The 12,795-nt window shown below is 31.5% G+C and overlaps 1 protein-coding gene and 5 non-coding genes across 6 annotated transcripts in view; 1 reads left to right on the top strand and 5 right to left on the bottom strand.

Moving 5' to 3' along the window:
• The window catches only part of LOC101490640 (dicarboxylate transporter 1, chloroplastic), a 3,971-nt gene extending 2,568 nt beyond the window's left edge, over window positions 1–1,403 (top strand). The window contains exons 3-4 of the mRNA XM_073370091.1: window positions 1–116; window positions 782–1,403. The exon at window positions 1–116 is cut by the window's left edge and continues 11 nt beyond it. Of these exons, the coding sequence (XP_073226192.1) occupies window positions 1–116; window positions 782–1,144 (479 nt within the window). The 3' untranslated portion in view covers window positions 1,145–1,403. The remainder of the gene's footprint in view (window positions 117–781) is intronic.
• Window positions 1,404–4,207: 2,804 nt separating this feature from the next.
• On the bottom strand, window positions 4,208–4,357 carry LOC113787421 (U4 spliceosomal RNA). Its single transcript, XR_003473925.1, has one exon. It is a non-coding gene; the product is annotated as a U4 spliceosomal RNA (small nuclear RNA).
• A 1,137-nt stretch (window positions 4,358–5,494) lies between these two features.
• On the bottom strand, window positions 5,495–5,655 carry LOC113787414 (U1 spliceosomal RNA). The gene has a single exon (XR_003473919.1). It is a non-coding gene; the product is annotated as a U1 spliceosomal RNA (small nuclear RNA).
• A 1,850-nt stretch (window positions 5,656–7,505) lies between these two features.
• On the bottom strand, window positions 7,506–7,655 carry LOC113787418 (U4 spliceosomal RNA). Its single transcript, XR_003473922.1, has one exon. It is a non-coding gene; the product is annotated as a U4 spliceosomal RNA (small nuclear RNA).
• Window positions 7,656–8,767: 1,112 nt separating this feature from the next.
• LOC113787289 (U1 spliceosomal RNA) lies at window positions 8,768–8,928 on the bottom strand. Its single transcript, XR_003473797.1, has one exon. It is a non-coding gene; the product is annotated as a U1 spliceosomal RNA (small nuclear RNA).
• Window positions 8,929–10,794: 1,866 nt separating this feature from the next.
• Window positions 10,795–10,944, bottom strand: LOC113787417 (U4 spliceosomal RNA). The gene has a single exon (XR_003473921.1). It is a non-coding gene; the product is annotated as a U4 spliceosomal RNA (small nuclear RNA).
• Between the last annotated feature and the right edge of the window lie 1,851 nt (window positions 10,945–12,795).

The following is a 12,795-nucleotide window of genomic DNA, read 5'->3' as shown; positions in this document are numbered from 1 at the left end:
GCTTGGCTGAGGGTGTTGCCTGGGATACTCTCACTTGGTTTGCAGCCCTCATTGCAATGGCCGGATATTTGAACAAATACGGTCTCATCTCTTGGTTCAGTCAAACTGTAGTCAAGGTATTTCCCCTATCTACTCTACCTCCAGTTGCTAATATTTATTTAACTGGACTTCGTGCTGCTCCTGATGATTGTCAGTCAGTTCTTTTGCCTTTCATCTTTCCCTCGAGTAAAAGGGTGAATGCATGTTTTTTTGTTTTTTTATTTTATATTGCTCTAGATGTTTGCCCAAATCAACCACAGGAACATGTTTTGAAATATTCAGAAGCAAATAAGCTTTCATTTCAACCAGCTGTTTATGATTATTTAACATACACGCCTCTAGTAACCATGCATGTGTTGTATGTTCTCTTGGAACAATTCTTGCATCTCGTTTCATTTGTGTGCTTTGTTCAAACTTCTGAGTTTATCAGCATCTACTTCATAAACATATACTAAATCAAAACTCCCTTCCTCTGGTATGTATACGTGCGGATATGCCTGGTTCCAAATTTGTACACTCAAGGTCAAGTTCTTAGTCCTATGAGTGCTAATAATTGCTGCTGACTAAATAATACTATTTAATTATAATTATAGTTTACATGCATACTGTATTGATATAACTGATGTGCTGCATTATGCACCATGTTTTATGATGAAATTTCATTTTTTGAGTAATTATCAAAAGAAGTTTATATATACCTTTGATTATACTAATGAAACAACTTGGTAATGTTATTACACAGTTTGTTGGTGGATTGGGTCTCTCATGGCAACTATCTTTTGGTATTCTGGTCCTCCTCTACTTCTACTCTCATTACTTCTTTGCAAGTGGAGCTGCTCATATCGGCGCCATGTTTACTGCATTTTTATCAGTCGCTACTGCCCTGGGGACTCCACCATTATTCGGAGCCATGGTGCTGTCCTTCCTCTCCAACCTTATGGGAGGCCTTACTCATTATGGAATTGGGTCAGCTCCGGTGTTTTTCGGTGCCAACTATGTTCCACTTGCCAAATGGTGGGGTTATGGCTTTCTTATTAGTATTGTTAACATTTTAATCTGGCTTGGACTCGGGTCTTTTTGGTGGAAAGCCATTGGCTTGTGGTAAAGGGCCTGATGTAGAATTTTGCCAACATAATTTAAGATTTTTGGATACGCTCATGTACGCATTCTCGTTATTATCAGCAGTTGAAGCAAATTGCTAAAAAAAAGTTACCATGCTTTCTAGAAATAATGTTCGGGAGATTTTGTTGTAGATTTAGAACAGTTATATTATTATTTTTGAGATGTAGGAAACACATCATGTTATTCAGGATATATTGACATTGTATGCTTCTGAACCTGCAAATGCTATTTTCTTTTCAGTATGGGATGGCAACAGTGTGTGTGAAATAATTTAAGATACTGCTGAGTTTCACAACAAATATTTATCCTTTTCACTAAATAAGTTAAAACCTCGCAAAGTGCTTAATTAACATTGTCCTCTAGCAAGAAGTAACCAAAATCATAGCATGCTCAGCAGACCTTCCTAGTTTCTACACGAGTTTTACTACGAACAGTCTTGGAACAGGAACATCCCAAAAAGAATTTGCTAGCGGTTCATGATATCTGTATAATTTCCGGCTACTTCAAAAATAATGTACCAGTGATTAAATTCATTCTGTATGAGGCGAGTTTATGTTGTTATATATATTATCTTGGTATTATGCTGCTCTCTTTTTCGTGTTAAAAGAATCTGTTGCTTTTAAATTTGTTCTAGAATCTAGATGGTACTAATTTATAACCATAGAAATATTTTTTTCTTTGTCTAATATAATCAAACCAAGGATAAACGCCTCTACTTCCGTTCCCTTTTTATTTTAAAACAAAAATTAGTATCAATCTTTTTCTCTCTCTCTATTGCTTCTCATTACATAGTATCTGCTACAAAATCAAATCACGTATGAAAAGTTTTGGACGAAGAAAATGGGACATTTCCTTCGAAAAACAAGTAATAGATTACTCCTTTTATCCTCAAATAACTTTCACATTTGCAAAAAATAGTTGTTTTCAAAATAATTGTATGTTTTAATATAATTGTAATTTTTGATATGTAATGAAACGTTAATTACTTTATTTTAATTGTACCTTTTAATTAATATTGTGTATATCACTTTCAAGTTACTATTTTCTTCCTTGCACGTGTGACAACAAAAATAAATCAACAATTGAAGTGGATAATTTGGTGAAAATCATAGTTATCTTTTATTCGTTTGTCGTCTTTTAAATGTTTATTAGCTGAATAGTTGACGACATATAAATACAATTAATAATTTGAAAAAATAGAAATGATTATATGTAAATACACTAGTCACTATCGTGTCAATATTAAACACTGACATTTATCAGATGCTTAGACGCGCATTTAATATCAAGGATTAGTGTTATGTAACTATTTATAATATGCCTTAAGTTTAAAATAATTATACTATCGAATACATAGTTACTTTGCGTGTTGAATTGTGATTGGAAAATGGTAAACATTAGACATAAAGAACTGCAACTAAGTTTTATGCTGTTATGAACCGCACACACTGTGTTTGAAATATTGTGTGAACGAGAGTGGTTTTGCCTTTACCAGGTGTACCTCTTCCTTTGATTGAGATGGTTGCGTATCGTTTTGTAGCAGCTCTTAGTCTTCAGTTAGCTACTAAGGAGAATTTGCCTTTTGGGATTAACAGATCCAATGCTCAATTAGCATTGCTTGGTAGCACAACCTCAATGACAACTGCTACTGCTTATTTTCTGTACATTCTAACCTATAGCAGTGATAAATCTGTCTCCTCAAGGTGAATATTATTATATAGCATCCCTATAGTGTTCAATCACTTTGATTTGTTGTCTTTTTTGTTGTATCAGAGTTGTAGTACAGTTGTGTTGTCCCTCATCATTTGATGCTATTTCACTAGGTTGAACAATTTTATGGGAAAAACTTGTCTCTAATTGTTATTTTGAACTGTCTTTTAATGCCTATTTTGACGTTGGTAATTGGGTTTGTTAGTCCATTCAGCTCACGCATCTATTGAACGTTCCTTGTCGATGTTTCTGTTAGAGTCAGTTTATGTTAGGTTCAAATTAGTTAAATTAATTGCAAGTTGGTTGTAATAATCACTTCAATATCTCACTAATCAACAATTTTTTTCATTTAATCAATATAATTAAGCTCACGACTAACATTTTCTTATCCAATATTTCTTTTCCACAATTGCTTTTAGTTTTTTTCATGTTGACTTCGATATGACATCAGTCGAATGTATTTATTCTGGTATGGAACATTTTTTACTACCTTCATAATGTCGTGCTTTATAACAAAATTGGGTTTTGACACAAATACAAACAAATCGAAGTAGCAACCCTCAAGTAGTTCTGATAATGTAACTAATTAGTGTCAAGTGTTGTCAAATAGTTGCAATGACCGCACCATAGTTGATTGCGGTGGCACAAGTGTCTGGTTATAGTGAACTTGTTCAATCTAGTTAATGCTTCAGATTGAAAGTAACAAAGATAGCTTTGTAAAAGCACATACATTGTACAACTTGTAGACGAGTTGTTTGTCCTTTGTATTTATAGATACACATGCACATAATTGAAAAATCATATGTTCTTCATTCGATAGGACCAACACCATCATTAGATGACAACAAACTAATGGTTTGAATCAGAGCAATGGTTAAATATTATTTACAATATAAAAATCTTTTTGGTAGATTATAAAAATAATTTGAAGTTTATAATACTTGAATTGACTATCATATTTACAACATCTTAGACTATTGATGAAGCTAATTTCATTTGTATTATTATGTTATTTTAATTTATTAAATAATACATTTATTTGAAACCATTAAAACTTCAATTAACTATGAGGTTAATTTTTATCTAAATAGCAATAACATTATTTCATTTAAATATTATTTTTTAAATCGTCATATGCATTCCAAGCCTTTTAAAAAAAGAAAGTAATATGAAACTCAACCGTAACAATCAACAACTTGAATAAACACAATGAAATTTATACTCATTTAAAAATCATAAAATACACCAATGAACATAAAATACACCAATGAACAACAAAACATCCCATAGACCAACCAGCATTGAACAACAATAAAAAGATTGAACTATAATGTAGAACTTTACCCAAAAGGGAGTCCTTCTAGAAATTCTCAAAAGCTTGAGTTAACTCAAGCCAATGAGGGGGTTTGGAAATAGTTTTCAACCAGCAATAGACGCGCCTCGGTTATTACCTCACTAGCTGCGTCATTGCCCCAAGCGCAAAGATGGTTACTATCATAGATAAGTTATTTTTTTATATAACTTCAAAGCTCATATATTTCTCTTCTTAACAATGTGGGACTACAAAATTTTGCTTTCAAATCATCATTCATCACTCTGTCTTAAACAGATGTCCATTATTACTTATTCCCCATTCTTTGGAATGAACAAAAAGACTACAAAAATTCAATTATTTATTACGTTTATAAAAAGTTTTGTACAAAGAGTTAGATGATATAATGTCTATTGACATCAAAGACAAATTATGGGCATATAAAATTCATATACGATACAAGTTTTTCAAATAGTACTATTGTACATTAAGTTAGATATTTCTAAAATCCTATTTTTCCCCAGAAGTAACTAACTAAGATAACAACAATGATACACATACTCTAAATTTTCATATATCAAATCAACACTTTATTTTAAGTTTATCTTTCTCTTTCTTTCACATCATATTATTTTTATCTCTTAAGGTGACCAAACCTTTTTCATATTATTTATATTTTCCTTTTTACTCTTTTGAAATATTTGTAGTGTCATCTTATGTTTTAACGCTTACATAAGGAAGTAATAATATGATATTTATTGACCTTTCTTTAGTAGATAGAATTAAAAGCTTTAAACACTATATTGCATTGAATAAGCCCAAGAGAGGAAAAATAATTTAGAATCAATCAACATGTATATCTACATAATGAATTCGGAATTCCGAAGCAACACAAATAAATGATTCTTTGGAATCAAAAGGCACTTGTAACTTGTAAGAGTTAATCTTTAAACGTAGAATTGGTATAATTTAAGTTGATAGCGATTAAGACAATATTTGATTATGCAACCATATAATGAACAATTCTAATAGAAAACCCAATTTGATACTTCAATCATCTCCTAAACAATTCTAAGTGAAAACTTTACAATAAACATCAACTTATATATGCATACATTTATTACATTCATCGTCAGTATTGAACAAATTAGATTGTATGTATATCGTTCTTACAAGCCATTTGTAGGTAAAACAACATCAAATGAATATTTCCCCAACACAAGATAGTTTGATAGAGGTATTTTGATAATGATCTAAAAGAACACATCCATGCAAACGAACATAGACCAAAGAAAAATTGTTACTAAAATGGAAGGGGCCGCGCGAACGCAGGCCCCCACTACAACAAATTATGATGTAGGCTCCACCACATGGGTAGACCTTAAGCTAGCACCCCTTCTATGTGCAATGAAGGTCACTTGCTTAGGCCATGGGCCATCTTGATCACCCATTGACCCCATCCAGGTAAGTATGTTGGAATGAACCACACACTTCTCTTTTATACCTCTTGTTCTATACTATTCACTTCAAATGTTCTGATGTGGGACTTCAAAATGTATTTTGTGCACTATTGCATAATGTATTTATTCTCCCACCCAAAATTTTGTTGTATTTTGCTTCTTCTTTTTTTGGTGAAAGTGTATTTTCATTTTTACTTTGTATCAAAGTAAAACTTGTTTTAGAAATCCAAGATACCTTTGTCTTTCAAGTATACCCTTGATATAATTAAGATGATTTAATTTTACAAGATTGTTTGTAGCGGAGTATTTATACTGTTTGTTTGAAAAATGAGAATTTCTATAATAATAAATTAGTAATTAATATAAGGGTTTTTTTGGTACTTATACGTCAATTAAAAGATTTCTTAAACTACCACTGATATGGAATGGGAGCAGTATGAGTTAGGAATGGCTAACTAGAAACATGACATCTTTATAATCAACTTGAACATTTGAATGCCTTTTCTCCAAAAATGCTTTTGTGCATAATCACTTTTTAGCAGCACTTATATTTCTAGGTTTTTCTCTGCATATTTGAATGCCTCTCATTTTTCTAACCAACTTAGCCTTTTGAACTTCCAGAATCGGACATGTATGGAAAAAATAACATCACAAACAAATTTGCAAGAGAAATTTTAGATCAAACAATTGCAAGTGAAGAAAATGATGTAGTTGAATCTCAGAATTTTTTTTTTCTGCGTCTTTTTTTTCAACTCAGTTTTTTTCATGTTGACTTCGATATGACATCATTCGAATGTATTTATTCTGGTATGGAACATTTTTTACTACCTTGGTAATGTTGTGCTTTATAACAAAATTGGGTTTTTACACAAATACAAGCAAATGGAAGTAGAAACCCTAAAGTAGTTCTGATAATGTAACTAATTAGTGTCAGTGTTGTCAAATAGTTGCAATGGCGGCCCCATGGTTGATTGCTATGGCATATTTTTTGCCAATCTCAATGACCAATTTGTGAAAGATGGCAGCACCTTGGCGTTTTTACCGTGAAAATGACCGATTGATTTTTGGCCTTTTGCCATAGTCCACAACACAATCGATAACACTGATTAGTATAAATTATAATATCGCATCATGATTATGCTGTAAAGAATGATTGCTTTATGTTGTAACTATAATTGTGAAACTTGTTTTGATCTCATCAGATCTTGCATCTCTTGTAGGTTCTGAACTCGAATTACCAGAGCTAGCACAAATATATGGTTATAGTGAACCTGTTCAACCTAGTTAATGTTTCATATTGAAAGTAACAATGTTAACTTTGTAGAAGCATATACATTGTAAAGCTTGTAGACGAGTTGTTTGTCCTTTGTATTTATACTTACACATGCACATATTGAAAAATCATATGTTCTTCATCTGATAGGAAGAACACCATCAATAGATAACAACAAACTAATGTTTTGAATAAGAGCGATGGATAAATATTATTTACAATATAAAAATCTTTTTGGTAGATTATAAAAATAATTTGAAGTTGATAATACTTGTATTGTATTGACAATCATATTTACAGCATCTTAGACTATTCATGAAGCTAATTTCATTTGTATTATTATGTTATTTTAATTTACAAAATAATACATTTATTTGAAACCATTAAAACTTCAATTAACTACGAGGCTAATTTTTATCTAAATAGCAATAACATTATTCCATTTAAATATTATTTTTAAATCATCATATAGATTCCGAGCCTTTCAAAAAATAAAAATGTACTATAAAACTCAACCATAACAAAACTAATAAACAGAATGAAATTCATAGTCACTTAAAAATCATATAATAGTTGAACTCTAATGTAGGACTTTACCTCTAAGGGAGTCCTTCCAGAAATTCTCAAAGGCTTGAGTTAACTCAAGCCAATGAGGGGGTTTGGAAATAGTTTTCAACCAGCAATAGACGCGCCTCGGTTATTACCTCACTAGCTGCGTCATTGCCCCAAGCGCAAAGATGGTTTCTATCACATATAAGTTGTTTTTTTATATAACTTCAAAGCTTATATATTTCTCTTCTTAGCAATGTGGGACTACAAAATTTTGCTTCCAAATCATCATTCATCACTCTTTGTCTTAAACAAATGTCCATTATTACTTGTTCCTCATTCTTTGGATTGAACACAAAACTACAAAAATTCAATTATTTATAATGTGTATAAGAAGTTTTGTCCAAGGAGTTAGATGATAAAATGTCTATTGACATCAATGACAAATTATCGACATATAAAATTCATAGCAGATTCAAGTTTTATCAAATAGTACCATTGTTTATTAAATTAGATGTTTCTAAAATCCTATATTTTTCGGAAGCAACTAACCAAGATAACAACAATGATACACATATACTCCAAATTTTCATACATCAAATCAACACTTTATTTTACGTTTATCTTTCTCTTTCTTTCATATCATCAACACATCACTTCTATCATATTATTATTTTTATCTCTTAAGGTGTATACATAACTATGAGTGCACACCAAACCTTTTTCATATTATTTATATTTTCCTTTTTACTCTTTTGAAATATTTGTAGTGTCATCTTATGTTTTAACGCTTACATAAGGAAGTAATAATATGATATTTATTGACCTTTTGTTAGTTGATAACATTTAAGACTTTAAACACTGTGTTGCACTGAATAAGCCCAAGAGAGGAAAAATAATTTAGAATCAATCAACATGTATATCTACATAATGAATTTGGAATTCCGAAGCAACACAAAGAAATGATGCTTTGGAATCAAAAGACACTTATAACTTGTAAGAGTTAAACTTTAAACGTAGAATTGACATAATTTAAATTGATAGTGATTAAGACCATGTTTGGTACTTCAACCATATTCTGAACAATTCTAAGAGAAAACTCAATTTGGTACTTCAATCATTTCCTAAACAATTCTAAGTGAAAACTTTAAAGTAGACATCAACTTATATATACATACTTACATTCATCATCAATATTGAACAAATTAGATTGTTTGTATATCGTCCTTATAAGATCTAAAACAACACATCCATGCAGAACAAGAATTTAACTTTTTTAAAAGAAAAGTTGTTACTAAAATGGAAGGGGCCGCTCGAACGCAGGCCCCCACTGCAACAAATTATGATGTAGGCTCCACCACATGGGTAGACCTTAAGCTAGCACCCCTTCTATGTGCAATGAAGGTCACTTGCTTAGGCCATAGGCCATCTTGATCACCCATTGACCCCATCCAGGTAAGTATGTTGGAATGAAACACACACTTCTCTTTTATACCTCTTGTTCTATACTATTCACTTCAAATGATCTGATGTGGGACTTCAAAATGTATTTTGTGCACTATTGCATAATGTATTTATTCTCCCTCCCAAAATTTTGTTGTATTTTGCTTCTTCTTTTTTTGGTGAAAGTGTATTATCATTTTTACTTTGTATCAAAATAAAACTTGTTTTAGAAATCCAAGATACCTTTGTCTTTCAAGTATACCCTTGATATAATTAAGATGATTTAATTTTACAAGATTGTTTGTAGCGGAGTATTTATACTGTTTGCTTTGAAAAATGAGAATTTCTATAATAATAAATTAGTAATTAATATAAGGGTTTTTTGGTACTTATACGTCAATTAAAAGATTTCTTAAACTACCACTGATATGGAATGGGAGCAGTATGAGTTAGGAATGGCTAACTAGAAACATGACATCTTTATAATCAACTTGAACATTTGAATGCCTTTTCTCCAAAAATGCTTTTGTGCATAATCACTTTTTTGCAGCACTTACATTTCTAGGTTTTTCTCTGCATATTTGAATGCCTCTCATTTTTCTAACCAACTTAGCCTTTTGAACTTCCAGAATCGGACATGTATGGAAAAAATAACATCACAAACAAATTTGCAAGAGAAATTTTAGACCAAACAATTGCAAGTGAAGAAAATGACGTGGTTGAAACCCAAATTTTTTTTCTGCGACTTTTTTTTCAACTCAGTTTTGCATCAGCTCAGTTTTTTTCATGTTGACTTCGATATGACATCAGTCGAATGTATTTATTCTGGTATGAAACATTTTTTACTACCTTGGTAATGTCGTGCTTTATAACAAAATTGGATTTTGACACAAATACAAGCAAAGGGAAGTAGAAACCCTCAAGTAGTTCTGATAATAATGTAACTAATTAGTGTCAGTGTTGTCAAATAGTTGCAATGGCGGCACCATAGTTGATTGCGGTGGCATATTTTTTGCCAATCTCAATGACCAATTTGTGAAAGATGGCAGCACCTTGGCGTTTTTACCGTGAAAATGACCGATTGATTTTTGGCCTTTTGCCATAGTCCACAACACAATCGATAACACTAATTAGTATAAATTATAATATCGTATCATGATTATGCTGTAAAGAATGATTGCTTTATGTTGTAACTATAATTGTGAAACTTGTTTTGATCTCATCAGATCTTGCATCTCTTGTAGGTTCTGAACTCGAATTACCAGAGCTGGCACAAATATATGGTTATAGTGAACCTGTTCAACCTAGTTAATGTTTCATATTGAAAGTAACAATGTTAACTTTGTAGAAGCATATACATTGTAAAGCTTGTAGACGAGTTGTTTGTCCTTTGTATTTATACTTACACATGCACATATTGAAAAATCATATGTTCTTCATCTGATAGGAAGAACACCATCAATAGATAACAACAAACTAATGTTTTGAATAAGAGCGATGGATAAATATTATTTACAATATAAAAATCTTTTTGGTAGATTATAAAAATAATTTGAAGTTGATAATACTTGTATTGTATTGACAATCATATTTACAGCATCTTAGACTATTCATGAAGCTAATTTCATTTGTATTATTATGTTATTTTAATTTACAAAATAATACATTTATTTGAAACCATTAAAACTTCAATTAACTACGAGGCTAATTTTTATCTAAATAGCAATAACATTATTCCATTTAAATATTATTTTTAAATCATCATATAGATTCCGAGCCTTTCAAAAAATAAAAATGTACTATAAAACTCAACCATAACAAAACTAATAAACAGAATGAAATTCATAGTCACTTAAAAATCATATAATAGTTGAACTCTAATGTAGGACTTTACCTCTAAGGGAGTCCTTCCAGAAATTCTCAAAGGCTTGAGTTAACTCAAGCCAATGAGGGGGTTTGGAAATAGTTTTCAACCAGCAATAGACGCGCCTCGGTTATTACCTCACTAGCTGCGTCATTGCCCCAAGCGCAAAGATGGTTTCTATCACATATAAGTTGTTTTTTTATATAACTTCAAAGCTTTTATATTTCTCTTCTTAGCAATGCGGGACTACAAAATTTTGCTTCCAAATCATCATTCATCACTCTTTGTCTTAAACAAATGTCCATTATTACTTGTTCCTCATTCTTTGGATTGAACACAAAACTACAAAAATTCAATTATTTATAATGTGTATAAGAAGTTTTGTCCAAGGAGTTAGATGATAAAATGTCTATTGACATCAAAGACAAATTATCGACATATAAAATTCATAGCAGATTCAAGTTTTATCAAATAGTACCATTGTTTATTAAATTAGATGTTTCTAAAATCCTAATTTTTTCGGAAGCAACTAACCAAGATAACAACAATGATACACATATACTCCAAATTTTCATACATCAAATCAACACTTTATTTTACGTTTATCTTTCTCTTTCTTTCATATCATCAACACATCACTTCTATCATATTATTATTTTTATCTCTTAAGGTGTATACATTCCTATGAGTGTACACCAAACCTTTTTCATATTATTTATATTTTCCTTTTTACTCTTTTGAAATATTTGTAGTGTCATCTTATGTTTTAACGCTTACATAAGGAAGTAATAATATGATATTTATTGACCTTTTGTTAGTTGATAACATTTAAGACTTTAAACACTGTGTTGCACTGAATAAGCCCAAGAGAGGAAAAATAATTTAGAATCAATATACATGTATATCTGTTGGATTTTGAATTTCAAAAACTATTTAAAATTCACAATTTATGCCACCGAAGATATTACTGGGTTGAGTCGCGGACTAGGTCTATTACTGGGTTGAGTCGCGGACTAGGTCGCTCTCTTTAAGACGTTTCGCGGCACTGCCCAAGTTGTGCAAGGCAGACAATCAATCACGAAGTCCCCAGGATAAAACAGCCCAGATTCACTGTATCGGAGTTCCACTGCACCGTAGAAAATCGTTCTAGAATTACACCCTCAATATGGCAGTTTAAGCCACTCTCAATATGACAATTAAAGTCACTCTCAATATGGTACTCTGACCATTCATAACTACGGCATAGCAACCGCTCTAAAAACAAAAGAACTACGGCATATCAACCGCTCAAAAAACTGAAAGAATTACGGCATAACAGCCGCTTTAAAATCGAAGGGACTACGACATAATAACCGCTCTAAAACCGAAGGGACTGCGGCATAATAACCGCTTTAAAACCGAAGGGACTGCGGCATAATAACCCCTTTAAAACCGAAGGGACTGCGGCATAATAACCGCTTTAAAACCGAAGGGACAGAAAGAAAGGGGAGAAGTGGCTCGAACATTAGGCGAGCAGAATATAAGAGGGAGAAAAGAGAAAGTTGGGAAAAGCATCCAACTTTAGTGTACTTTTCACAATAGCTTGAAACTCATTAAGGGGAGAAGTGGCTCGAACATTAGGCGAGCAGAATATAAGAGGGAGAAAAGAGAAAGTTGGGAAAAGCATCCAACTTTAGTGTACTTTTCACAATAGCTTGAAACTCATTATATAGTGATGGAAGCAAAGTCACATATGTTTTCTAAACAATGTGGGACTTTAGTATGTATAGAATTAAAACTACAAAAAATATAGAATTGAAACTACACAAAATATGATAGTTTCTCAAAGTGGGATTTCAAAAAATATTCTTACCAATGTGGGACTTGAATTTTAAAAAACAAGTTTCTTTCCAATTAAATTTACAAAAAATATTTCTTTCCAATGTGGGACTTCAACACATTTTTAAATTCACACTATAACATACATATGTTCCAACAATCCCCCACTTGAATTTAAAAAAAAAGTTTCTTAAAATAGCATCAA

The sequence above is a fragment of the Cicer arietinum genome, chromosome 6 (genome assembly GCF_000331145.2).
Source record: "Cicer arietinum cultivar CDC Frontier isolate Library 1 chromosome 6, Cicar.CDCFrontier_v2.0, whole genome shotgun sequence".
Taxonomy (NCBI): domain Eukaryota; kingdom Viridiplantae; phylum Streptophyta; class Magnoliopsida; order Fabales; family Fabaceae; genus Cicer; species Cicer arietinum.
Note: the sequence above shows the minus strand (reverse complement) of the source record. Positions and strands in the feature narration are given on the sequence as shown.